This window comes from Salvelinus sp. IW2-2015, linkage group LG4q.1:29 (assembly GCF_002910315.2).
Source record: "Salvelinus sp. IW2-2015 linkage group LG4q.1:29, ASM291031v2, whole genome shotgun sequence".
Classification (NCBI taxonomy): Eukaryota; Metazoa; Chordata; class Actinopteri; order Salmoniformes; family Salmonidae; genus Salvelinus; species Salvelinus sp. IW2-2015.
In genome coordinates, this window is record NC_036842.1 from 82309077 (window position 1) to 82336124 (window position 27048).

The window sequence follows — 27048 nt, forward strand, 5'->3', positions numbered from 1 at the left end:
ACATGTGTCTTCCTTGTTTTTATACTGATATCCGTAACACCTTAGCCAGAGGGGCGGATCCTACTTCATGATAAATAAGTCTCTCGCTCTGGCACTTTCGAATATCCTGTGCGTGCAGTATATCGAGTATGGCCAACAGTCACGGGACCCTCCGGTGAAGATGCAGGGATCCATCACCACCCCAGGAAGCCTGGCGTTGGCTCAAGCTCAGTCTCAGCCTCCCAAAGCCCCCCAGCCTGGACAGCCCAGCACACTGGTCACCACAGCTACCACCACCACCACTGTCGCCAAAACCACTACCATCACACGACCTACCCCTGGCAGCTTCAAGAAGGATGTGCCGGTGAGTACCTGGGGAAACATCAGGGAGTCACTTGCACCATATATATGCCGATGTTTTTCTCTGTTCATGTAAAATGACTCTAACAAACCAATGCATCAGAGTTTTCCTGCGTTGCCATAGTTTGTGTCAATAGCAACATTCTGAACTGTTCTATGAGGAACGCTCTCTGGTTTTCACATTTGATATACTCATTTTGGTTTACAAAGACTAAAGGAACGTAAACACCAGGAAATATTTTCATTTTTAACAAATGTGTGACAAGCCTAAAATAATGAGTTGGTGAAGCTATGTCTCTGAAGAAATACTCCAGTAGTGTGGTTGTTTGGCAAATATGCGCTCACTAAGAATTGAGGTTTCCCAAGAAGAGCTTATAATATTGAAAAGCAGCATTTTGTTTTGAATGTATATTGTAATTTCAGCCCTCCATCAACACCACAAACATCGACACACTTCTAGTAGCAACAGACCAAACCGAGAGGATTGTGGAACCCCCAGAAAATGTTCAAGAGAAAATTGCTTTCATCTTCAATAACCTGTCACAATCCAACATGACACAGAAGGTGGGTCATAGTTATATTTTTGTTTGCTTACTACTTGGTGATATTTTGCCACTGCTATATTAAACATCTTGGTTTTGGTCAATTTATATACATTTCTGTAATTTACAAATGCTTGTGTATTTTCATCCAACTCCCAAGGTTGAGGAGTTAAAGGAAACTGTGAAAGAGGAGTTTATGCCCTGGGTCTCCCAGTATCTGGTCATGAAGAGGGTCAGCATCGAGCCCAACTTCCACAGCCTATACTCCAACTTTCTAGACACTCTGAAGAACCCTGAGTTTGTCAAAATGGTCCTGAATGAAACTTACAGAAACATCAAGGTGTGATTATTCACTTAAACAACATTTATGGAAAATTTGTAAACTCATATCACATTTAAGAGAGCTACTTAAACACTAGCCATTTCTCTCTCCATGTGTCAGGTTCTCCTTACCTCTGATAAGGCAGCTGCAAACTTCTCTGATCGATCCCTACTGAAGAATTTGGGTCACTGGCTTGGTATGATCACTCTGGCTAAAAACAAGCCCATCCTGTACACAGTGAGTAGATTTCCTCATTTTTAAATGTTGGCCTGTATTAAACTTTCCATTTGGTTTTCCTCCCAACAAATAACCAAACGCTTGTAACTGTGCCCCTAGATGGTCTTTTGTTGTTTAACCTGCCTTTTTTGTAAAAAAAAAAATTTTTTAGGATTTGGAGGTAAAATCCCTCTTGTTGGAAGCCTATGTCAAGGGGCAGCAGGAGCTACTGTATGTGGTCCCGTTTGTGGCCAAAGTCCTGGAATCCAGTTTGCGTAGCGTGGTAAGACCACATCTCACAAGCATTTTCAAATGTATCAATAGGTATCTGAATTCACATTTGAATTTCTAGGGAACAACTTTAGCAATGTTAGCAAAGTGACAAAGTGAGCTTAGGCCCAGCACAGGCAGAGCCAGCCCCGGCAGGCAGGACCTGCAGGAATAGCGAGACAGCCAATCCAACAGACAATATGGTTGGGTCTGGAGTTTTTCCTGGTCATGTCCCATGGTCAAGAGAAACTATGGGCCCTAAGACTGACTCAGTCCCATCAGGCAGAGTACCTACCGGAGCTGACAGGGAGCCAGTCCTTCCAGGCAGAATACCTACAGCAGCTGACAGGGAGCCAGTCCTTCCAGGCAGAATACCTACAGCAGCTGACAGGGAGCCAGTCCTTCCAGGCAGAATACCTACAGCAGCAGACAGGGAGCCAGCCAGAACTAGATGATGTAGACCATTATAGGCAGTATTATAGCCCATCTCCAGAAGAAGCAAAGAGGCGCAAAGTATGTGTGCACTAATTTTGCTCCTAAAAGTACTATTTGGTTAAAAAACATTGTTTAGGACCAAATGGCTCTCTGGATAAATTATTTGTGCCCACTGGCGTAATGTATTTGCACAATTTTCTCGCTGTTATGCCTTATTTCATTGTTTTAAGAGCAGGTTAAATGTTTTCTCAGATCTTCCGACCTCAGAATCCCTGGACCATGGCCATCATGAATGTTCTGGCAGAGTTGCATACGGAACATGATCTGAAGGTCCGGGAACCCTTTCTCTTTTATTCACCAGTATCGACATGTTTTTTGACTTTTCACATACTGATTGTCATTGTGCTTCTTTCCCCACTACAGCTGAACTTAAAGTTTGAGATTGAGGTGCTGTGTAAGAACTTATCACTGGACATCAATGACCTGAAGCCTGGCACCCTGCTGAAAGACAAAGACAAGTTGAAGAGTCTGGAGGAGCAGCTCTCTGCACCAAAGAAAGAGGCCAAGCCCCCTGAAGAAATGATCCCTATTGTTAGCACAGGTATCCAGCACTTTCAAACTGGGATGCCCCTTGTCGGTGTGTGGATATCTTTCTATCAATTTATTTCAAATGTTTGTTTAATCTGAATGTCCTCATGTATATTGAAATGTTAATATTTAATCACAATTGTTGAATAAGATTTTAGCCTAAGTTCCATCATTTGAATGTAGAACGACAACCTGGATTTGTAGTGTTTGGCCAAGAACATTTAACCCGTTTCTTTTTTGCTTTGTTTTGTTCATCGAGCTGCTGTGCTTGAACTCCTTTTTCCTGTATTTTAATCACAAAAGTGTCTTGTAACCAACAGGAGACTTTCTTCCATTTGCAGCTGCACCATCCACTCCCGCCCCAACCACCGCTTGCTCAGCTACTGGGCCCCCTACCCCACAGTTTAGCTATCATGACATCAATGTGTACGCCCTTGCAGGGCTAGCCCCTCACATCAATATCAACATCAACGTAAGTAGCACTCTCACTCAAACACCTGGGTTGTGACCTACACATGGTATTTGGGGATGTTGTGGTACTAAGACACTTCTCTCCCTGCAGATCCCCTTGCTCCATGCCCACCCTCAGCTGAAGCAGTGTGTGAGACAGTCCATTGAGCGGGCCGTGCAGGAGCTCGTTCACCCTGTAGTGGACCGTTCCATCAAGATTGCCATGACTACCTGCGAGCAGATCGTCAGGAAGGACTTTGCCCTGGACTCCGAGGAGTCGCGCATGCGTGTGGCCGCCCATCACATGATGCGTAACCTGACCGCCGGCATGGCCATGATCACCTGCCGGGAGCCCCTGCTCATGAGTATCGCTACCAACCTGAAGAACAGCTTTGCCGCAGCCCTCAGGGTACAGTCGCCTTCATTCACATCCACAAAGCGCTATATAAAGTAAGTCTTATTAGTGTTCCTTTTGCGTATAGCTTTGGTCCTGTCCCCCTCCAGGCCCCCACCCCCCAGCAGAGAGAGATGATGGAGGAGGCTGCTGCTAGGGTTGCCCAGGACAACTGTGAGCTGGCCTGCTGCTTCATCCAGAAGACTGCGGTGGAGAAGGCTGGCCCAGAGATGGACAAGAGACTGGCCACGGTTAGTGGTTATGGGCTCATCACTATATTGGCACTGGAATGCTGCTCTTGTCTGTATACTGACCACAACTTTTGTATGATGGCTGACTTGTACCTTTACTCTTTCTCTCCTGTAGGAGTTTGAGCTGAGGAAGCACGCCCGTCAGGAGGGTCGTCGCTACTGCGACCCTGTGGTGCTGACCTACCAGGCAGAGCGCATGCCAGAGCAGATCAGACTCAAGGTGAGCACACCTAGATTATAGCACTCCACTTTCTCTCCTATTATCGGTATAGTCGAGAGAACGTAAATGTTTTGTTTTTTTTTCAATGCAAATGATATCAAAGCCTGCGTTTGCATCTGGACTATTTACTGAGCTAAATTTCTACCTCAGGTTGGAGGAGTAGACCCCAAACAGCTGGCGGTGTACGAGGAGTTTGCCAGGAATGTTCCAGGCTTCCTACCCAGCAACGACCTGTCTCAGCCCACTGGATTCCTTGCCCAGCCCATGAAGGTAGGCTCTCATACCACTGGAAGAGAGAAGTCTCTGAAATTGCATTTTCTGCTGTCTTTGACATAACCCAACCTGATTTTAAGGTTAAGAACTTTACTCAAGTACCTTATAAATGTCTCTGTCCTGTGTTTATTACAGCAACAGGCATGGGCCACAGACGACGTGGCTCAGATCTATGACAAGTGCATGGCGGACCTGGAGCAGCACCTCCATGCCATCCCCCCAGCGCTGGCCATGAACCCCCAGACTCAGGCCCTGCGCAGTCTGCTGGAGGCAGTGGCCCTGGCTAGGAACTCCCGGGATGGCATTGCTGCTCTGGGCCTGCTGCAGAAGGTCAGGGACTACTCCGCACACAACAACACTAGGAAAACATACATGGATAGAAAAGTTGTTTAGTTGTCTTTACGAATACACCGGTCTCAGTAGAAAAGATCTCTTCCTGTGTCCCTCATCTCTCCTTCCTTGTTCTAGGCTGTGGAGGGTCTGCTCGATGCCACCAGTGGTGCCGATGCTGACCTGCTCCTGCGGTACAGAGAGTGTCACCTGCTGGTGCTCAAAGCCCTCCAGGACGGCCGGGCATACGGACCACAATGGTGCAACAAACAGATTACCAGGTTGGTATCCCCATAACCTTCCCATGGGTGGGTTAAGTTTTTTTGCTCGAATGAAGAGGGGAAACTAAATCCACTCATTATTTTAAGATTTGTGATATCTTTACTTGTTCCAGGTGCCTGATTGAGTGCCGTGATGAGTACAAGTACAACGTGGAGGCTGTGGAGCTGCTGATCAGAAACCACCTGGTTAACATGCAGCAGTACGACCTGCACTTGGCACAGGTAAACACCACTACACACCTTTTATTAAGCATTGAGATATTCTAGTGCGAGCAACGCCATCTGTCAATAGTCCATCTTGATTCTATACAACTGAATAATGGGCATGTGGTGTATTCCGTCCCTTTGTCACTATCTTAAAACCCCTGTGTGTATGTTTTTCTTGTCTAGTCTATGGAGAACGGTCTGCACTACATGGCAGTGGCATTTGCCATGCAGCTGGTAAAGCTGCTGCTGGTGGATGAGCGCAGTGTGAGCCACATCACAGAGGCCGACCTGTTCCACACCATCGAGACTCTGATGAGAACCAGCGCACACTCCAGGGCCAATGCACCCGAGGGGTGAGTCCTTTTCTGTCCTAATTTAATTAGAATTTTGGGTTGTGTTCATTAAGACACACTGTAAAATGGGTGTTAATATACTGAACAAAAATATGAACGCAACAATTTCAAAGATTTTACTGCGTTAGTTCACATGAGGAAATCAGTCAATTGAAATACATTGATGTCCTAATCTATGGATTTCACATGCCTGGGAATACAGATACCTTAAAATACATGGGCCTCAGGATCTCATCTCTGTATTTTTGTGTATTCAAATTGCCATCAATAAAATGAGTTTGTCTGTAGCTTATGCCTGCCCATACCATAACCACAGGGCACTATGTTAACAATGTTGACATCCGCAAACCGCTCGCCCACACGATGCCATACACATGGTCTGCGGTTGTGATGACGGTTGGATGTAAGGCCAAATTCGCTAAAATGACGGAGGCGGCTTTTGGTAGAGAATTTCATATTAAATTCTCTGGCAACAGCTCTGGTAAAAATTCCTGCAGTCAGCATGCCAATTCCACCATTTGTCTTAGGCCTCACTCCCCCTTATCTGAGATATCTACTGCAGCCCTTATCCTCCACATGCAACACCCGTTCTGCCAGTCACATTCTGTTAAAGGTCCCCAAAGCACACACATCCCTGGGTTGCTGGTCTTCTCAGTTCGCTGCAGCTAGCGACTGGAACGAGCTGCAACAAACACTCAAACTGGACAGTTATATCTCAATCTCTTCATTCAAAGACTCAATCATTGACAGTTGTGGCTGTTTGCGTGATGTTGTCTTTACCTTCTTGCCCTTTGTGCTGTTGTCTCTGCCCAATGTTTGTATCATGTTTTTTGTTGTCATGTGTTGCTGCCATGCTATGTTGTCTTAGGTCTCTTTATGTAGTGTTGTCTCGTTGTGATGTGTTTTTGTCCTATATTTTTTTTTTTAATCCCAGACCCTGTCCCGCAGGAGGCCTTTTGGTAGGCCGTCATTGTAAATAATAATTTTTTCTTAACTGACTTGCCTAGTTAAGTAACTTGAGATATCTGTGGCATTGTGGTGTGACAAAACTGCGCGTTTGTTGCGTTTTATTGTCCACAGCACAGGGTGCACCTGTGTAATGAGTGCTATTTAATCAGCTTCTTGATATGCCACACCAGGAGAAATGCTCACTAACAGTGATGTAAACAAATTTGGGCACATTTTGAAAAGCTTGTGCGTATGGAAAATGTGTGGGATCTTTTTAATTTCAGCTCATAAAACATGGGACTAACACTTTACATGTGGCGTATTTTGTAGTTCAGGCAGTCCCTATTTTCAGTTTGTTGTCTTCCATTTGGTGCGTAATGAATACCACCTTGGAGATGTGGAGTTTATTGGGGTGTTGGTATACATATGTTCATAGTTTTCTAACTGATTTGTGTCCTGTGACCCCCAGGCTTCCTCAGCTGATGGATGTGGTCCGCTCTAACTACGAGGCCATGATCGACCGGGCCCATGGAGGGCCCAACTTTATGATGCACTCTGGCATCTCCCAAGCGTCTGAGTACGACGACCCGCCGGGCTTGAGGGAGAAGGCAGAGTACTTGCTGAGGGAATGGGTCAACCTGTACCACTCTGCAGCCGCCGGCCGGGACAGCACCAAGGCCTTTTCTGCTTTTGTGGGCCAGGTACAGCACACACACTTGTCTTTTATCTTTTAACCATCTTTGCCTTATGACGGGTTCCTCCAAGGCAGTTACCTGGTTTGCCTTACAATACAAGAGCACAGTACAAGTCATGTCCTTGACAGAGTGGGTCTTAGTGCTCATGGTAGCAACCCCATTATCTTGGAACCCACTGCTGTGCTCACCAAGCAGCAGTGTTACTTATGAGACTGGACATTTATACTAAAATCTTAGTAATTTGGGTTCCTGGATCCATTCACAGCATTACAAGGCTATGTTGAGACTAGAGGTCAACCGATTATGATTTTTCAACGCCGATACCGATTATTGGAGGATCAAAAAAGCAGATTAATCGGACGATTTTTTTTAAATTTATTTGTAATAATGACAATTACAACAATACTGAATGAACACTTATTTTAACTTAATATAATATATCAATAAAACAATTTAGCTTCAAATAAATGAAACATGTTCAATTTGGTTTGAATAATGCAAAAACAAAGTGTTGGAGAAGAAAGTAAAAGTGCAATATGTGCCATGTAAAAAAGCTCAAGTTTAAGTCCCTTGCTCAGAACATGGGAACATATGAAAGCTGGTGGTTCCTTTTTAACATGAGACTTCAATATTCCAAGGTAAGAGGTTTTAGGTTGTAGTTAATATAGTATTTATAGGACTATTTCTCTCTACCATATGTATTCCATAGACTATTGGATGTTCTTATAGGAACTTTAGTATTGCCAGTGTAACAGTATAGCTTCCGTCCCTCTTCTCGCTCCTACCTGGGCTCGAACGAGGAACACATCGACAACAGCCACCCTCGAAGCAGCGTTACCCATGCAGAGCAAGGGGAACAACTACTCCAAGTCTCAGAGCGAGTGACGTTTTAAACGCTATTAGTGCGCACCCCACTAACTAGCTAGCCATTTCACATCGGTTACACCAGCCTAATCTCGGGGAGTTGATAGGCTTGAAGTCATAAACAGCGCAATGCTTGAAGCACAGTGAAGAGCTGCTGGCAAAACGCACGAAAGTGCTGTTTGAATGAATGCTTATGAGCATGCTGCTGCCTACCATTGCTGTCAGACTGCTATATCAAATCATAGACTTAATTATAACATAATAACACACAGAAATACGAGCCTTTGGTCATTAATATGGTCGAATCCGGAAACTAATTTCGAAAACAAAACGTTTATTATTATCGCATATACTCTGACTCTGCTTGCAATGAACGCAAGAGAAGTGACACAATTTCACCTGGTTAATATTGCCTGCTAACCTGGATTTCTTTTAGCTAAATATGCAGGTTTAAAAATATATACTTGTGTGTATTGATTTTAAGAAAGGCATTGATGTTTATGGTTAGGTACACGTTGGAGCAACGACAGTCCTTTTTCCGCGAATGCGCACCGTATCGATTTATATGCAACGCAGGACACGCTAGATAAACTAGTAATATCATCAACCATGTGTAGTTAACTAGTGATTATGATTGTTTTTTAAGTTTAATGCTAGCTAGCAACTAACCTTGGCTTCTTACTGCATTCGCGTAACAGGCAGGCTCCTCGTGGAGTGCAATGAGAGGCAGGTGGTTAGAGCGTTGGACTAGTTAACCGTAAGGTTGCAAGATTGAATCACCGAGCTGACAAAGTAATAATCTGTCGTTCTGCGCCTGAACAAGGCAGTTAACCCACTGTTCCTAGGCCGTCATTGAAAATAAGAATGTGTTCTTAACTGACTTGCCTAGTTAAATAAAGGTGTAACAAAACAAACATTAAAAATCGGCCAAATCAGTGTCCAAAAATACCGATTTCCGATTGTTATGAAAACTTGAAATCGGCCCTAATTAATCGGCCATTCCGATTAATCGGTCAACCTCTAGTTGAGACAATGACTTATCAATGACCCAAGCCCAGCTCAGCTAACCCCTACCATTGTGACGCTGAGTTGTCATAATGCTTCAGCAAATGGACATTACACGGTGTTGGTAGACACAATGTAACTAAATTAATTTATGTCCCTCTGAATGCCTCTGCTGATCCTACAGCTATTGTATACAGTAATCATGTGCCTATGAACCAGAGTTATAACTGTTAGCACTGAGGTGGTGTGCCCTAGCAGGAAGTCCACTGTGTGCAGCTCACCCTGCACTAATATAAGTAGCATGAGCATGTCTACTTCAGCTAAGCTTCCCAGTAAAGCATCAAGCATCCCAGAAAAGTGCTAAAAGAAATAGCCCACGTTAACATATGTAGCTTAAGACACAAGGTTCATGAAATTAATAACTTGCTAGTAACAGATATTCATATTCTATCTCTGAAACTCACTTAGCTAATACCTTTGATACAGTGGTAGCAATACATGGCTATAAAATCTACTGAAAAGACAAATGCCAATGGTTGAGATGTTGTGGCTTTTATATTCAGAACCACATTCCTGAAAAGCTTATAAGATCTCATGTTAAATACTGTTGAAGTAATACGGCTACAGGTTCATCTGCCTCACCTAAAGCCCATTCTGGTGGGAAGCTGCTATAGACCATGTGCTAACAGTATCTGGATAACGTGTGAAATGCTTGATAATGTACAGTCGTGGCCAAAAGTTGAGTGACACAAATATTAATTTCCACAAAGTTTGCTGCTTGTGTCTTTAGATATTTTTGTCAGATGTTACTATGGAATACTGAAGTATAATTACAAGCATTTCAGTTGATTCAAAGAGTCAATATTTGCAGTGTTGACCCTTTTTCAAGACCTCTTCAATCTGCCGTGGCATGCTGTCAAATTAACTTCTGGGCCACATCCTGACTGATGGCAGCCCATTCTTGCATAATCAATGCTTGGAGTTTGTCAGAATTTGTAGGTTTTTGTTTGTCCACCCACCTCTTGAGGATTGACCACAAGTTCTCAATGGGATTAAGGTCTGGGGAGTTTCCTGGCCATGGACCCAAAATATCGATGTTTTGTTCCCCGAGCCACTTAGTTATCACTTTTGCCTTATGGCAAGGTGTTCCATCATGCTGGAAAAGGCATTGTTCGTCACCAAACTGTTCCTGGATGGTTGGGAGAAGTTGCTCTCGGAGGATGTGTTGGTGCCATTCTTTATTCATGGCTGTGTTCTTAGGCAAAATTGTGAGTGAGACCACTCCCTTGGCTGAGAAGCAACCCCACACATGAATGGTCTCAGGATGCTTTACTGTTGGTAGCGCTCACCTTGTCTTCTCCGTATGTTGTAACTTTAATGTGTTACAGAGTTAATTGAGCTGTATCTAAAGATACTTTCTTTACAGTTATTTACATATGTAATTATTAGAATTTGTGTGTTGGAGATTGAGAGAACTACATACATATTTTGTTGTATTGGTTAGTATTGAATTACGCTTTTGACTGCAAGGTCCAGAATGCCTTACGACAAGAAGTCGAGAGCGCGCCAGTTATGTGCAAGTGACAAGAGATTATACTGACTTTTCGCTAGCAACTTTTATTGTTCTGTAGAATCTAAAGTTGTTAAATGTAACGTGAACAAGTATTATTACTAAAAGAAGCTTTCATTTCAAACCAATGTCCCGAGTCATTACTTTGAAGATAGTTATTCTATATTTTGGTGCCGAAACCCGGGAAAAGTATGCGCTGCGACGAAGATTTTAGGGATGAAGCGGCTGAGGAGGAACGTCGGCATGAAGCAGAAAGAATGAGACGAAAGCGGGGTACCATTCGAGGTGCCAAAACTTGGATTTTAAATCAGATTGACATGGAAATAACCCAGTCAAATCCAGATACCGATCACTTGAGTACATTGTTGGAATTGCTGTCAGCTAATTAGGACAGCTTGTTTGAACTTGATCGTGGAATTGAACAGTTAACGCCATTGGACGGATTGGAGGCAGAGATTGCATGCACGGAGGATTACAAAGAGCGTGTTATCATGCTGAAGAGCCGTGCACAACGAGTGATAAAGAAAAAACAGGACCTCAATCCAGTACCAGCACGGGTGAGTGACGCTAACTCAAACAGATCACAGAGACAATCAGTAAGGCTACCAAAGTTGATTATTGAGAAATTCTATGGAGATGTCAGTATGTGGCAGGAGTTTGAGCCAGTATGAGTCCGCTATTCACAACAATGATTCACTGTGTAATAAAGAGAAGTTTACCTATCTGAAAACATCTCACTGGACCAGCTGCAAAGGCAGTAGCAGGACTGATGTTAACAGACAGTAACTATGATGATGCAATCCCTCTGCTCGAGCAGATTTGGAAGGAAAGGTCTTGTGATTAGTGCTCACATGTCAAAGCTCCTGAATCTCACTCCTGTGAAGCATTGAGGCCGCTATATGATGAATGTGAAATTCAGATTAGGAGCTTGGAATCACTGGGTGTAGTGTCAGAAACCTATGGAAGCCTACTATGCTCAATCTTACTGCAGAGGATTCCAGAGGACATAGCTCTTGACAAGAGTCGTCAGAGGGGAGTAGATGATGAATGGAAAGTGGCTGAGATTGTCAGTTTCCTACAGAAGGAAGTTCAGAGCAGGGAGAGCGCTACAAATGACAAGATCATGCAACCAACAGAAAGAGATCAAACCATGGAACAAGTCATGCTCCTCCAATGAAATGAAAGCAAAAAGACCCAACATGCCATCTGCTGCAGCACTGCATACAGCCAGCCAGAAGGAACAAAACTGTCTTCTGTGACAGTGCAGACCACAAATCAGAACTGCCCTGACCAAAATATTGCTACACGCAAAGAGAAACCAAAGAAAATGGGAAGATGCTTTGTATGTTTAGGACATACCCATAGCAAAATTCTGTAAAGTCAAAGCTGTGTCATGTGGAAGCAGACATCACATTTCTGTGTGTACCGGTAAGAGGAGTGCGGTGCAACCCCCTACTGTTTCTGCAGATGCTGTTTCCTCAGTTATTCCCCATTCAGTGAAGATGAAACCAGATGCACAGAACACTGTTGCTACAAACGGCAAAGGCATGGGGTAGAAGGCCCATCGGGCAGGAAGATAGCTCGTTGCATACTAGATGGAGGCAGTCAGAGAAGCTTCATACATGAAAACCTTGAAGGGCTTGAAGCTACCAGTAATCAGACAAGAGGCACTCACTCTTCACACGTTTGGCTCCTCTGCTCCAGCAACGTCCCAACGCAACACAGTGAAAGTCATCTTGGAGAATGTCTGGGACAAACAGCAGAGAATAGAGAGAGGCAATTGAAACCCCACAAGTGTGCACAGCTGTGAAGGTTCCTGGTGAACAGATTCAACATGAGCTCAATAGAAAGGTACTGCAGCTCGCAGACTTTCCAGGAGATGACAATGATCCTGAACTCTCTGTCCTGATAGGAGCAGACTACGACTGGCAGATAGTATCAGGCAGAGTGGAGCGACTGACGGAGACGCTGGTTGCTTTAGAGCACCTTTGGATGGTCGGTGCAGGGACCCATGTCAAGTGTCGCCGAGGCAACCTGCATGTTCGTCCCACTTGATGAAGACACACTAGTCTCCAAACAACTGCATGCATTCTGGGAGCTTGAGTCTCAGGGTATTATAAGCGAGAAACCCCAGAGGAAAACAACCACCTTCAAAGATGGGCGATACCACGTGTAGTTGCCATGGAAATGAGAAATGCCAGAACTCCAAGACAACTATAAAATCGCCAAGAAACGGTTTGAAGGTCTGAAGAAAAGACGTGACGTTGTACAGCAGATACAATGAAGTAGTAGAGGACATGGCCAAGGACAACGCATCAAGCGCAGACAACGTAAAATACTACTTATCTCACCATGCAGTACTCCGAGAAGATAAGGTGACGACAAAACAGAGTGGTGTTTGATGCCTCGTCCCATGAAGATGGCTGTCCATCCCTCAATGACTGTCTAAGTTCAGACTACATGAGATCGCATTCATGGCAGACATCAAGAAAGCTTTCCTGCAGATATCTCTAGCAGAGAGAGACAGACGTGTTGAGATTTCTATGGCTCACAGGCCCACCAAGGGGAGAAAATGAAGAGGAGCTGTGTGTGCTGAGGATGAAAAGTGGTATTTGGAGCTTCCCCAAGTGCATTCTTGCTGGAAACTACAATCAGGAAGCACCTGAAACAATATGAAACAGAACAACCAGAAGTTGTAGAGATACTGAGAGTCACTATGTAGATGACTTCATTGCAAGTTCACGAATGTTGAAGAGGCTTACCTTGTGACAACTGCAAAGTGAATGCTGTCGATTGCAGGCATGGACTTCTGCAAGTGGATGACCAATTCTCCTGAATTGAAAACAAAATGGGAGGAGAGTACAACAACTGACCACCTGTTGACGCTAGAAACACAAGGAGTAGTCACGAAGGTTTTAGGTTTAGTATGGAGACCGGAAACGGATGACTTTGTTTGACCTCAGGCCGCTACTGAGCATTCTAAAGCAAACGGAAAACACAAAGAGAAGTGTTCTGCAGTCGTCTGCACATATCTTCGACCCTCTTGGTTTTCTGACCCCCTTCACTCTCAGGATCAAGTGCATGTTCCAGGAAATGTGGGAGAGGGGACTCAGCTGGGATGAAGAATTACCACCTGATCTGACACGAGAATGGCAACAGTGGTGTTCAGAACTATCCCAGTTACACCAGCTCACCATACCAGGGTGGTACAGAACAGACATGCGGCCACAGAATAGCCACACCCAGAAACTACACGTGTTCTGTGATGCAAGTGAAAGGGCTTACAGTGCAGTAGCTTACTTGCAAGGTGAATCACAAGACAGGGAAACGAGTCTAGTCGCATCCAGGTCCAAGGTAGCCCCACTCAAGAAAATGACGCTGCCACGCCTGGAGCTCATGGGAGCTGTGATTGGAGCGAGACTAGCAAACAACCTGATGACCACACTGAAAATGGAAGAAAAACAGATCAAAATGTGGACAGACTCGATGATCGTTCTGCATTGGTTTTGCAGCTCAGCTCAGAAATGGAAACAGTTTGTCGCGAACAGAGTGACGTAGATCCAGTCCTTGACCAATCCAGAGTCATGGTCACATATTGAAGGGGAAACTAATCCAGCCGACCTCCCTACAAGAGGACAAACCGTTCGAAACTTGACACAGAGCGAGCTATGGTGGAAGGGACCCAGAATTCTGACATCACCCAATCAGTCCGAGAAGACTGATGATAAGGTTCCAGAAGAGGGAAATACAGAACTCAAGTCCAATTGCTAGGTTACTGTACAACTCGCAGCAAACAGCATAGACATCACTGAACCTGTGTTAGAGCTTGAAAGGTACAGCAAACTGAAGATTGTGTTGAAAGTCTAGTAGCTATTCTGCCCATGAGTTGCGTTCCCATGCAAAACTAGACAGATAGCTCACTAAGTCTTCAATAAAACTCCCACGGCGTGACTTTTCTTGAATGAATATATTGAAAACGTTTATGTTGTGAAACTGCAAAATACAGAAAAGAATATACTTTAGTATTCAATTCACACCGACATACTGTAGCTGTACATTATACATTTGAAGTTGCATGAATACAAAGCACGTGCTAAGGTACCAAGCATCTGGCATGATGCCAAACCATATAGCTAATTGTTATTCATATGGTAATTGGCTAACTCCTTTCATTACTTTAATGTACAACCATCTATGTAGAATAACAAAGCATATTACACTAGAAAGAGTAACAAAACTACAGTATTGTATATTTTACAATTCGTTTGCATGACGCACGAGCAAAGTAATACAGCATACATGAAAGGCATTGCAATTTGTGAGTAAATGCAACCAACCAACATTGATATGTAAGCAACTCTATCAATAACAAGATTATCATCACTAGCTAAATGGTTGAATCGAACTTACAAACAAATATTTTCCCAGGCTGAAGCGTGACAAGAAATAACTACACTGGAAGACCTGCACCGTAGCGTTGTTTTTAGCTGCTTCTATGCGTGCGGACGAATTCTCTACTTCCTGTTTGCGTAGTCTTTCTAAGTACCAGGAAGCTCCACTAGGGGGCGAATAACACCATGGAACACAATGAAAATCCATTTTAACCATTGTAATAAAATAATCTGTTACCTTCTAACAGGATGGCAGCACAGTAGCCATATCTAGGAAAACCAAAGTTCCAAAGTCTGGGCGTAATATAGTGTATAAGAGGTCATACAATACATTTTGTAGCGATTCCTATGTTGATGTAAATATTTGTTGGTCTGTGGTGCCGCTGGACACATTTATGAAATTGCTTATTCCAATTACTAATAAGCATGCACCCATAAAGAAAATGACTAAAAACTGTTAAATCCCTGTGGATTGATGAGGAATTGAAAAATTGTATGGTTGAGGGATGAGGCAAAGGGAATGGAAAATAAGTGTGCCTGCACAACCGATTGGCAAAGGTATTGAAAATTGAGAAATCATGACTAAACAATAAAATAAACTATACTTTTCCAAGTATAACTGACCAAATTATGAAAGACAAGCGTTGTAAATTTTGAATTCTGTAAAGTGAGTGTGGAAGAGGAACAAATGATTTTCTATCAATAATGACAGGACACCGGGGTCTGACAACTTGGATGTAAAATTACTGTGGATAATAACAGATGATATTGCCACTCCTATTTGCTATATTTTCAATTTAAGCCTACTAGAAAGTGTGTGCCCTCAGGCCTGGAGGGAAGCATAAGTCATTCCGCTACCTAAGAATACTAAAGCCCCCTTTACTGGCTCAAATAGCAGACCAATCAGCCTGTTACCAACCATTAGTAGACTTTTAGAAAAAATGGTTTGACCAGATACATTATTTTACAGTAAACAAACTTTCAGCTGCTTATAGGAAAGGACATTCAACAAGCACAGCTGTTACAGTTTGGCTGAGAAATTGATAAGATTGGGGGGGGGGGGGCTGTTCAATTTCAGTGTAGCTTTTGACATTATCGATCATAGTCTGCTTGTGAAGACTTTTTTGTTATGGCTTTACACCCCTGCTATATTGTGGATAAGGAGTTACCTGTCTAACAGAACACAGAGGGTGTACTTTAATGGAAGCCTTTCCAACATAATCCAGGTAGAATCAGGAATTCCCCAGGGCAGCTATCTGGCCCCTTTTTCTATCTTTACTAATGAGTTAAGCCAGTGTCTATGTATGCGGATGACTGAACACCTATACTCGTTAGCGACTGAAATGACTGCACCACTTAACAAAAAGCTGCAGTTTCAGAATAGGTGGCAAGGAATAAATTAGCCCTAAATATTTCTAAAACTAAAAGCATTGTATTTGGGACAAATCATTCACTTTAACCTCAACTAAATATTGTAATGAATGTGGAAATTGAGCACTTTGAGGTGACTAAACTACGTGGAGTAACCCTGGATTGTAAACTGTCATGGTCAAAACATGTTGATACAACAGTAGCTAAGATAGGGAGAAGTCTGTCCATAATAAAGCGCTGCTCTGCCTTAACAACACTAAACAAGGTAGGTCCTACAGACCCTAGTTTTGTCGCACCTGGTCTACTGTTCAGTCGTGTGGTCCAGTGCCACAAAGAGGGACTTAAGAAAATTGCAATTGGCTCAGAACAGGGCAACACGACTGGCCCTTAAATGTACACGGAGAGCTAACATTAATGATATGCTTGTCAATCTTTCCTGGCTCAGTGGTGGAGTGACTTCATCACTACTTGTTTTTGTAAGACGTGTTGAGAAGCTGAATACACCGAGCTGTCTGTTTTTAAACTACTAGCACACAGCTTGGACACCCACGCATACCCCACAAGACATGCCACCAGAGGTTTCTTCACAATCCCAAAGTCCAGAACAGACTATGGGAGGCGCACAGTACTACATAGAGCCATGACTACATTGATCTCTATTCCACGTCAGGTAACTGATGCAAGCAGTAGAATCAGATAAAAATACAGCGGGAACTGTGAAGAGATGCACAGCTACTGACATATACAATGTAATATTGTGTTATGGATATGTGGTGTTCTATGATGTAATGTAAGTGTCTTAATGTGTTTGGACCCCAGGAAGAGTAGCTGCTTCCTTGGGACCAGATAATGGGGATCCCTAATCAAATACACAGTAGCTGTTCATTTCAGGAAAAAATAAACAACAATTCTAACTACATTATGGAAGACGGTAGAAGCGAATGGCAATTCTCACTACTGTACTTACTGTCCTCCCCAGATGCACCAGCAGGGCATTCTGAAGACTGATGACCTGATCACGCGTTTCTTCCGGCTGTGCACAGAGATGTGTGTGGAGATCAGCTACCGCGCCCAGGCCGAGCAGCAGCACAATCCTGCAGCCAGCGCCGCCATCATCAGAGCCAAGTGCTACCACAACCTGGACGCCTTTGTTCGCCTCATCGCTCTGCTGGTCAAGCACTCTGGAGAGGCCACCAACACAGTCACCAAGATCAACCTGCTCAACAAGGTAAGAATTAAGAGGATGCTCATCATGGAGGCTGAATAATAAGCTTTCTGCTTTGTAAAGATCTCTCAAAGACAATCTTACATTTGAAGACCTCAAACTGCGATATCAACTAAATGTATTTATTTTTTTATACATATCAGATTTAAGATAAGAAATGCTCTTGATGTCATGATTACTGGGCTCATCTAAATGCCCCTTGACTGGTCTCAGGTTCTAGGTATTGTGGTTGGAGTGCTGATCCAGGACCATGATGTAAGACAGACAGAGTTTCAGCAGTTGCCTTACCACCGCATCTTCATCATGCTGCTGCTCGAGCTCAATGCCCCCGAGCATGTGCTGGAGACCATCAACTTCCAGACCCTCACCGCCTTCTGGTAAATGCTGCCATGTCTGTTAGACAATATTGGTCACTGATTGTCAAGACATCTTAGTTTACTTTCCTCAACTCTGTATGATGTATAGTTTTTTTCCCCTTATGTCCACAGCAACACTTTCCACATCCTGAGGCCTACCAAAGCCCCTGGCTTTGTCTATGCTTGGCTGGAGTTGATCTCTCACCGGATCTTCATCGCCAGGATGCTGGCACACACCCCACAGCAGAAGGCAAGGACAAGTCACTGACGTGTTAGTGCAATGTCTGGGTGGGTGTTTTTGCTGCTTAAAAGCAACCATTGATAACATTTTGTTTTCTCTTTTCTTAGGGTTGGCCCATGTATGCCCAGCTGCTCATTGATCTTTTCAAATACCTGGCGCCCTTCCTGAGGAATGTTGAGCTCAACAAACCTATGCAAATCCTCTACAAGGTATGTAAACTGCTCTAAATGTTGTTGTTTTTCCCCTTGAAATGACTATTAACCTGACTGACTGGATTTTTCTCCTGTCCTCAGGGTACCCTGCGTGTCCTGCTTGTCCTGCTGCATGACTTCCCAGAGTTCCTGTGTGACTACCACTACGGCTTCTGTGACGTCATCCCGCCCAACTGCATCCAGCTCCGCAACCTGATCCTGAGTGCCTTCCCACGCAATATGAGACTTCCAGACCCCTTCACTCCCAATCTGAAGGTACAGCTGAATGACAGACCCTAAATACCTTGTTACACTGGAAATGGTCTTCTGTAACTCTTAAGGTTTAGTCAATCTTTTTTTAAACTTTTTCGTTACTAGGTTGACATGCTCAGCGAGATCAACATTGCTCCGCGCATCCTCACTAACTTCACCGGAGTGATGCCCTCTCAGTTCAAGAAGGATCTGGATTCGTACCTGAAGACGCGCTCCCCTGTCACCTTCCTCTCTGAGCTCCGCAGCAATCTGCAGGTAGGGGGCGCCACTCTGGGTCCCTGGAAGTATTTGCAGCACAACGACACATCTTTAGACCAGGTTAAGTTTTGACTCTGAGCGAATGTTCAAATGTGGATTTTTGTCATGCGTTGTTTCTGAAGTGTCATCGTACATGGGTGTTTCATTGCGTGTCTGAAGATCTAAGCAATGCAAACAAATCTAGTGTCCTTCCATTGCGTAGTGTTGGTTTTACATTTTTGTTCTCCTTTTTACCGAACAACCCTCTTCTAGGTGTCAAATGAGCCAGGCAATCGTTACAACATCCAGCTGATCAATGCACTGGTGCTGTATGTGGGGACCCAGGCCATCGCACACATCCACAACAAGGGCAGCACTCCCTCCATGAGCACCATCACTCACTCAGCCCACATGGACATCTTCCAGAACCTGGCTGTGGACCTGGACACTGAGGGTAAGAGACACACATGCGAAAGCATACTTTTTAAACGTTTTTTTGTATACAGTGGTATTCTCTCATTCCTTTGTTCCCAGGACGCTATCTCTTCCTGAATGCGATTGCTAATCAGCTGCGCTACCCAAACAGCCACACCCATTACTTCAGCTGCACCATGCTCTATCTGTTTGCTGAGGCCAACACAGAGGCAATCCAGGAGCAGATCACCAGGTAAATGTTGTTCTCTACAAAAAGTTAATGCATATGAAAACCAGGCACTGCAGAACTACCTGCATTTCATGGATCCGTTTCCTTTCCAAGTGTATTTCGTTAAGTAGCCTTTGCTCCTGTCTGCAGGGTTCTTCTGGAGAGGCTGATTGTGAACAGGCCTCACCCCTGGGGACTGCTCATCACGTTCATCGAGCTCATCAAGAACCCTGCCTTCAAGTTCTGGAGCCACGACTTTGTGCACTGTGCCCCGGAGATCGAAAAGTATGTGCTCATTCACTCTCTACCAGAGTTGGCTTCTCACTCAGCTGAGATGACTTCACCTGCAGAGTAGTAGCTGGAGGATAACCAGTTAGCAGCACGTTGTGTTCATGCTCTGCTTTATTCAACAACAAAGAAATATCATTCTAAGATAAGCTGCAATGGAAGGACTTGGATTAAACACCCTCCGCTGTCTCTCTCTCTCAGGTTGTTCCAGTCAGTGGCTCAGTGCTGCATGGGGCAAAAGCAGGCTCAGCAGGTGATGGAGGGCACTGGTGCCAGTTAGTCAGCCAGCCTGCAGGAGAGATAATAGGGCCAAACCCTCCATCCCTGGACCCACCCCCACAGATGCCCCCCTACATTACTGTTAGCACTGGATGAACTGGCAATGCTGATTTTGAAGTTTGACTGCTGCTCATGGATCTAAGAGTTTGTTTTGGCCTGGCTATGGAGAAGTTATTTGGACATGCTGTTTAATATTTTTATGCTTCGATGTAAATATTAAAAGGGAGATGGAGAGCTTGATAGTACGAGCAGATATGTGAATGTAGTGTCCAACAAATGATCTAACATGTAAAGACGACGTGTACACACACATTCAGTCACAACCAAAGGTCCCTGGCTGTCTCCCTCCTACAGATTTAATTTTTGCATATTTGATGATTGATTTATTTGCATTCAGAGGCTTAAAAGGTAGTGGATAAAGAGGGCAGKTTTTTTTATTTTTTATTTGTTGATTGGGAAAAGAAAGGCAGTGCACTAGATTCTCTCATGGGTTCACTCCTTTGATCTACTTGGGGTGTGGTGGGGGCAATGGTCTTTCCATTTTAAATAGTGGGTTAGAGGTTCTCCCCGACACTTGTAAAATTGTGGAAAATTTAAGATGGCGAATTAAATCTTAAAATTTGTACAAAGATCCAAATTGCANCCCCCCTCCTACATTACTGTTAGCACTGGATGAACTGGAAACACTGATTTGAAGTTTAAGGACTGCTGCTCATGGATCTAAGTTTTTTTTTTTTTTGCCTGGATATGGAGAAGTTAATGCTGTTAATGCTGTTTAATATAATTTTGATGTAAATATTAAAAGGGAGAGAGCTACATGTCTGAAAGGAGTGTCCAACAAATGATCTAACGTGTACAGACGCACACATTCACTCACTACCAAAGCCCTGTTTTGTCTCCCTCCTACATATTTCTTGACTGATTCATTTGCGTTGAGGCTTAATGGATAGTGGATTTAAAAAAAGCAGCCTGATTTTTGATTTGAGTGGGAAGAAAGGCAGTGCACTAGATTCTCCTGGGTTCACTCCTTTATCTGCTTGGGGTGTGGTGGGGGTCAATGGTGTTTCCATTTTAAAGTGGGTTAGGTTCTCCCCGGCACTTGGGAAATTTGAGATGACTAATTGAACCTTAAAATTTGTACAAAGATCCAAATTGTGGACCAATACAGCCCATTTTGTAAGGATTTTGAATGTTTTGTAAATGTATTGGTCCGTGTGTTTTGTAGTCCTTTAGTTCTTGCTACTTATTTCCTGTATGTATGCATACTGTAGTTAACTCATTAAACAATTCAACTGCATTTGTTTCCCTCAGTGATAACAAATGGAGACTGCTGTTTGTTTTATTATGCAAAACATGATAGCAGTGTACATTACGATATGTTTAACAAGCAGTTCACTCGACAGCTGCGGCCACCTAAGGTCCATTGCCGGTTTGGGTAACTTATAGTGACCCATGAAGGACCTTGTATGGCGCAGTACTTCCAACAGTCTCAAAGAAGCCATTGCTCATCAGTCACATACAAATTCACAAGGATATACAGGTAAATCAGTTTTCCAAATATGTTCAGTTACAATAGGCCGAAAGCTGGCCACTGGCTCTAACCCTTTGGGCTTGTTTTGAGTGGAGGTCATAACAAATCAGGGAGTGCTTTGGGATGGATTTTGTGGTAACTTATGGTTTGGTGAGCTCCAGAAGCTGATGCAGGATAGTCTTCTGTCCGTAGCGGACCTGCAGTGCTCTCCTCTGCCGGCTGCTCAGTTTAACATAGCCATCTTTATCCTCCAGCAGCACCTTGTCTTTCAGCATGTCCTCCCCATAAGAGTCCAGTGTGAAGCGGGCTGCAGCGTGCACCAGACGCCTCCAGAGAGGGAGCAGACTAGGCAGGCCCTCGTTGGAGAGTGCCTGCAACATTTTCTCCTCGTCATCATCTGCCTCCTCCCAGCCTTCGTTCTCTCTGAAGTCCTCAAACTCCTCTACTGACATGCACAGGATCTAGGGAGAGGCAAACAGCAATGTATACTGGTTCGAGCCCTGATATCAAACCATATAACCAGCTTATAATTGTGCTACGGGTCGCGTCGTGACTAAGAACAGCCGTGGTATATTTGCCATATACCCCCCCATTGCTTAAATATACAACTATGAGCTCTTAATATGGTTACCTTGAGTGTTGTGTACATCTCTGTGTCAGTGAGGGACCCTGACTTTCCGAAGATAAACACTCCCTTGTCTCCAACCATCTCCATCTCACACAAAAGACTCCACTTCTCCACAAGGAGGCGCTGTTCAGCTTCAGACCGAGTCACTGAGATGTGGATGAAGAAGATGGAACAGATGTGAATTTGTCAAAGTAAAACCATAAGGATAATTTAGAACTGTGTTCTCTAATTTGGGTTGATTACGTTTGTGTAGTGTATTAATGACAAAATGTGAGGCAGTTGTCTACCCCTATTCAGCATGTCTGATCAGTAATCACCTTGCACAGCTGCTTTGTATACATTGGACATGGGTATGTCTGCCGTGTCGTTGCTATTGCTTTGATATGGCTCAGCAAAGCCATACATGTGTAGGAGCTGCCAGTTGGCCATCTGACCATATGTGTTGAACACTTCCTCTCCTTTCCGGATACTTCGCACTGACACCATCTTCAAACACTCCTGTGAATGCAGAGAGAAAAAGGACATCATATTCTTGCTATACACCCACTATATAGGATCAGTGAACAGAATGTCAACTGTAGGGGGGTTTTACTCACGGGTGTATATTCCAGATTGGCGTTGTGATTTGACACATGGTTCAACATGTCCGCAATGGGCACCATCATGGGAGGATTGGGGTCCTTCTCATCCTCATCCTCCTCATCCAGGGGCTCCTGGAAACTGCAGAGGAAATGAGAAATAGAGTATGGGATTGTATTCAGAGCCATACAGCAAACTGATCAGCAGCACTACAAAAGCATCAACTCCAGCCGTTCCATCAAAATGGACAACATACTGAAGGACAAATCCATGACAAGGAAATCACCTCCAAAGCTTGATGGACCATGAAGCTGGACACAAGTAATGAAGGAGAATGTTGTTTAAACAGCCATTAAGTTTTTCCTTATAGTACTGTATAGTAAGACACTGGTCTCACCTGGGGTGTAGCCTCTGCCGAGTCCCCAACAACCGGATGTTCCGGTTTTCAGGGGAAATGGAAAAGAGGCTGTGATGAGTCACGCGACTTCCACTTTTGGATGTTAACACTCCATCTTAACTCCTCCACATTTACTGAATTGGTTGAACAGTGCATAAGAAAACCTGACATTTTTTTTCTTCTCATCAAGAACAGTATGTAGGGGACCTAGTTTTGGGTGTTTCTTTTACACCTGCTATGTTAGGTTACCTGGGGTGTGGTGTGTATAAATCATCCAATCACACAAGAGGGGTGTGGTGTGTGGAAATCATCACCCAATCACAGGAGTGGCTTTTGAAGGAATATTATGGAGAATCTGGGTTGAATGTATGCTGCCAGAAACAAACCTGGTTCTCCCAAAACACATCAGCAAAGTTTTAAGTTGCTGTTCCTTAGCTTGGTTATCCAGTTACACTTCAGCTTTCAGTGATTTGTGTATAATTAATAATACAAATATGGGCTTAAATTGTAAATACTAAGATATTGATTTATACATAGAAGTACTGTCAACTTTTGTAACTGTTAAATTATGCACCTTTGAAGTGTAACCGATTGCTTTGCAGTAGTGGTCTTCACGGGTCCAACAATTTTCTTACTTTTATTTATTATCATTTGTTTTATTATTATTGTAGGCATATTTAAAAAATCTAAGCCAGTTCTTTATATATGCAAAAAGTATTGTTTCATTTTGTTGATACATTTTAAAAATTGTGTTTGAACTGTCTTTTTAATTTTGTTCTATGTATTAGTTGAAGATTGGTTAAAAAATAGGCCTGTTGTAAAATAAATAGCATTAGCCTATTGCTGTAATTCGTTGGGTAGGTCTGCGGTAGGCACTCGCTTTGTTGGTAATTTCAGCAAGCAAGGCCTAGCCTGTTCAAAACTTTTGTTTAGGTTTGAACCAATTCTCTAAATAGGATATGCAACACATGTTTTGTTTAATTCTGATGAGACATTTTCTTTGGCCAAATTAAGTTAATGTGTTGGCCGCAATATAATTACCTGCAGGCCTACTTGCACTCAAACCATGAAAAGGAAAAACCAAGAGTGCAAGATGCAATATAATAACCTGTTCATATTTTCTCAATAACATGACTCAGGCCTACTTTTGATATTACCCTAATAAAGTTACGAAATGTTTGTGAAGGTTTAGTGTGTTATGGCTATTATTAGGCTTAGCTATGAAGGCTTATGAAGGCAGTGCACATCAGCGTTCCAACTGACTCCTGAACTTGAGAAAAAAATATTCTGATAAAGTAACAAATTTGCCCCCTTTACGACTATATCTCTATAGCGGTAATTAACTATCTGACAAGCATAAAGAAATGCATGTCGATGTCGGGAACATGGCGCTGGCACATCTCTATCTTGGTCTCTCTAGCGCTAGCTTTCTCTTGCTTTATATTTTAAATATTAATATCGTACAGTGGCGCTTAGGCCTATATAAATACAATGCCTTGATGTATTTAGCACTCAAATCTCTGACAGCTGAACATTGAGGTGGACAAATATAAAGTAAAGCCAAAAACAATAGGATATAACATTTTGAATATGCTACACCAATGACTTTTGTATATATTTTTTTATTGGGTTATAGGCAGTTAAGGACACATAACTGTGGGTCATTTGGCCAATATTGCTCATTTATTGATGGCGCTGGTAGCAGCCGGTCAGGGGTTTCTTTCTCGCTCTTTCTTCTCTCGGATCAGAAAACGGCGCGGTCTGTTTGGATCTGTTTTTCCACTGGCCTTTTCGGAACTGGTCTGACTGTTCTCAGGTCCATTCGGAACAGGTTTTGGTTTTAAAATGTTTTAATTTATGCATATCTGGTCAGGTGGGAAAGCCACGGATCCAGTTCGGAACAGGTCTAACTTTTTGAACCCATGAAGACCTATGCAATATGTTCCAAAGGTGCAAGCAGCTTAGTAGAAAGCCTGTCACCCCACTCCTCCTCATGCTTTCCTTGGTGCCTGAGCCATACAACCTCACCTGTAAGCCATGACAAAAGCCACCAGGCTTCTGTAGAGGTCCAGTGTATGTCTCTCTGGGTCCCACAGGTCAGGGTGTAACGTAATGAAAGGTAGGACGATGTCTTTGTACTCTTTCTGGATGTTGGTGAGGTCAGTGTCCACCGCCTCTGGGATCCCTGTCCCCTTCAGGAGTCTGTCCCGCTCATCCTTTGACCTACAAATCACATCCACAAAATACAACTCAGAATACTCAAATGCAACAGTTTACTCAACTCAAGAATATTAGAAAATACTGTATGTGTTTGCCCTTACCAGAACATGGGGTGATCCAGAGCTGTGAAGTCAGACCAGAGGGATAGGTAAGGCCTCCAGTGGGACTGGGGAGATGTGTACTCATACATCAGTGCCAGGAGGAGGGGCACCCATCCAGACGTGTTCTCCAGAGATGCTTTACCTAGGGAGGAACAGATGTTTTCTTTGGGGGCCTCCGACAAGAGCTGTGTGTGTATGTGTGTGTGTGTGTGTGTGTGTGTTGCAGTCTCACCCTCCTCCAGCACAGCCAGGACCTTGGTGGTGCCTTGGTGCAGAAGAGCCATTCTGGGTATAGTGAAGAGCAACTCCCCCCTCATCTATGTCCTACCAGCATGCCATACTCTGCTACTGTGTCCTCCTTGCTGATGTGAACACAACTGAATAAGCATGAACACGGAAGTCAGCTGAGTTTCACCCCCAATACACCTAGGTCTGTGAAGTGGAGGGCTTTTTACTTATTGTGGACAATGTCTTTATACTTTTTCTGGATATTGTGATTCCTTGCTGTTGAGTTTCCGCCCTTCACACCACTGCAGGAAGCTCTGGAGAGGGTCGCTGCCCTCTGTCTACACAGGAAACAAGGATCATCACACCATCAGACTCCCATGACCAAACAATAATCAATGATGCAGACCGGTAAGATTAAACATATTGACACGTGCAAAAAAACACTACTATCAAATATTCTTATTCACCTAGCTTGCTAGTTATTCCTACGGGTTGGTAACTTTCAAGCTAGCTAGCATTCATAACTTGAAATCGTGAACCCAAGAGCTAGCTAGTTAGCTAGTCGCATCACTAACAACAACGCCTTTTCCAACATAGCTGACAAGTATGTAGCTTAGCAAAATAAACCATATCTCTACCTTGAGTCTTTTAGCATCGGTTGCCATGCTGTGCAAGAAACTGTGCTGTTGGACAACTCAACTATTAGTGTAATTCACGAATAATTTAATACAAAGTAGATTCCAGAAAGCTTACGCTATTGGCATGTGTTCATTTCCGTAAACCACGTGTGTCGCATCTTTGACGTCATGTCGCAGTACTACATGGTCATGTCAAAAGATAATAAAATATTTATTTTAATTGTTAAAGTTTCTTTCGGCATGGTTGGTCATTGTGATTACATTTTCATTTCCCCCCTTAATTTTCAAAAAAATTCTGGCTGTGTTTATTATTGAAAAATATGGCCTAATTTATTATGTAGCCTACTTATTATATGTAGCCTACTTATTATTTTCTCTCTAATTATGCTCTTGTAGTCTATAATTATGCTCTTATAGACCTACTTGGGATTTCTTATTTAAATTAATGATCTCAGTAACCATAATGACTCAGTAAATAGCATGGATGGTGGGAGGGAAGTCAGACTTTATTAACTTTATTACTTTATTAAAATGTCAACAAACAAAAACCCTTGTGTGTTAAACATACACCACAAAACAAAACTTTTCATCCAAATACAAGGCTGTCTGTGTGTGAATACTGCATAGCCTACTAGATGGGCTATATTGAATCTGTGTATCCTACTATATACTGTAACG

The 27048-nt window shown here is 43.3% G+C and overlaps 2 protein-coding genes across 22 annotated transcripts in view; one reads left to right on the forward strand and one right to left on the reverse strand.

Annotated features, from left to right (window-relative positions):
* Positions 1-20630, forward strand: part of LOC111962631 (CCR4-NOT transcription complex subunit 1) — a 36254-nt gene extending 15624 nt beyond the window's left edge. For 6 of the 21 annotated variants that reach the window (XM_070443170.1, XM_070443175.1, XM_070443169.1 and 3 more), the window contains exons 21-47: positions 109-343; positions 763-903; positions 1042-1221; positions 1324-1440; positions 1592-1702; positions 2377-2454; positions 2548-2761; positions 3033-3184; positions 3275-3571; positions 3667-3807; positions 3923-4027; positions 4178-4297; positions 4436-4630; positions 4769-4911; positions 5025-5133; positions 5302-5471; positions 6889-7120; positions 17295-17543; positions 17754-17917; positions 18029-18146; positions 18245-18346; positions 18431-18604; positions 18707-18919; positions 19112-19292; positions 19373-19505; positions 19632-19766; positions 19971-20630. In XM_070443170.1, coding sequence (XP_070299271.1) covers positions 109-343; positions 763-903; positions 1042-1221; positions 1324-1440; positions 1592-1702; positions 2377-2454; positions 2548-2761; positions 3033-3184; positions 3275-3571; positions 3667-3807; positions 3923-4027; positions 4178-4297; positions 4436-4630; positions 4769-4911; positions 5025-5133; positions 5302-5471; positions 6889-7120; positions 17295-17543; positions 17754-17917; positions 18029-18146; positions 18245-18346; positions 18431-18604; positions 18707-18919; positions 19112-19292; positions 19373-19505; positions 19632-19766; positions 19971-20049 — 4288 coding nt within the window. In that variant the 3' untranslated portion in view covers positions 20050-20630. The remainder of the gene's footprint in view (positions 1-108; positions 344-762; positions 904-1041; positions 1222-1323; positions 1441-1591; positions 1703-2376; positions 2455-2547; positions 2762-3032; positions 3185-3274; positions 3572-3666; positions 3808-3922; positions 4028-4177; positions 4298-4435; positions 4631-4768; positions 4912-5024; positions 5134-5301; positions 5472-6888; positions 7121-17294; positions 17544-17753; positions 17918-18028; positions 18147-18244; positions 18347-18430; positions 18605-18706; positions 18920-19111; positions 19293-19372; positions 19506-19631; positions 19767-19970) is intronic. The other 15 variants (XM_070443189.1, XM_070443186.1, XM_070443185.1 and 12 more) reach the window with 5 other exon arrangements.
* Positions 20631-21718: 1088 nt separating this feature from the next.
* On the reverse strand, positions 21719-26492 carry LOC111962633 (N-lysine methyltransferase setd6-like). Its single transcript, XM_023985872.2, is given in 10 exon segments — positions 21719-22040; positions 22211-22353; positions 22525-22705; positions 22804-22927; positions 25212-25406; positions 25505-25646; positions 25737-25820; positions 25823-25877; positions 26005-26070; positions 26371-26492. Coding segments are annotated over 10 exon segments (1338 nt in total). The 5' UTR covers positions 26398-26492; the 3' UTR covers position 21719.
* Positions 26493-27048: the final 556 nt, after the last annotated feature.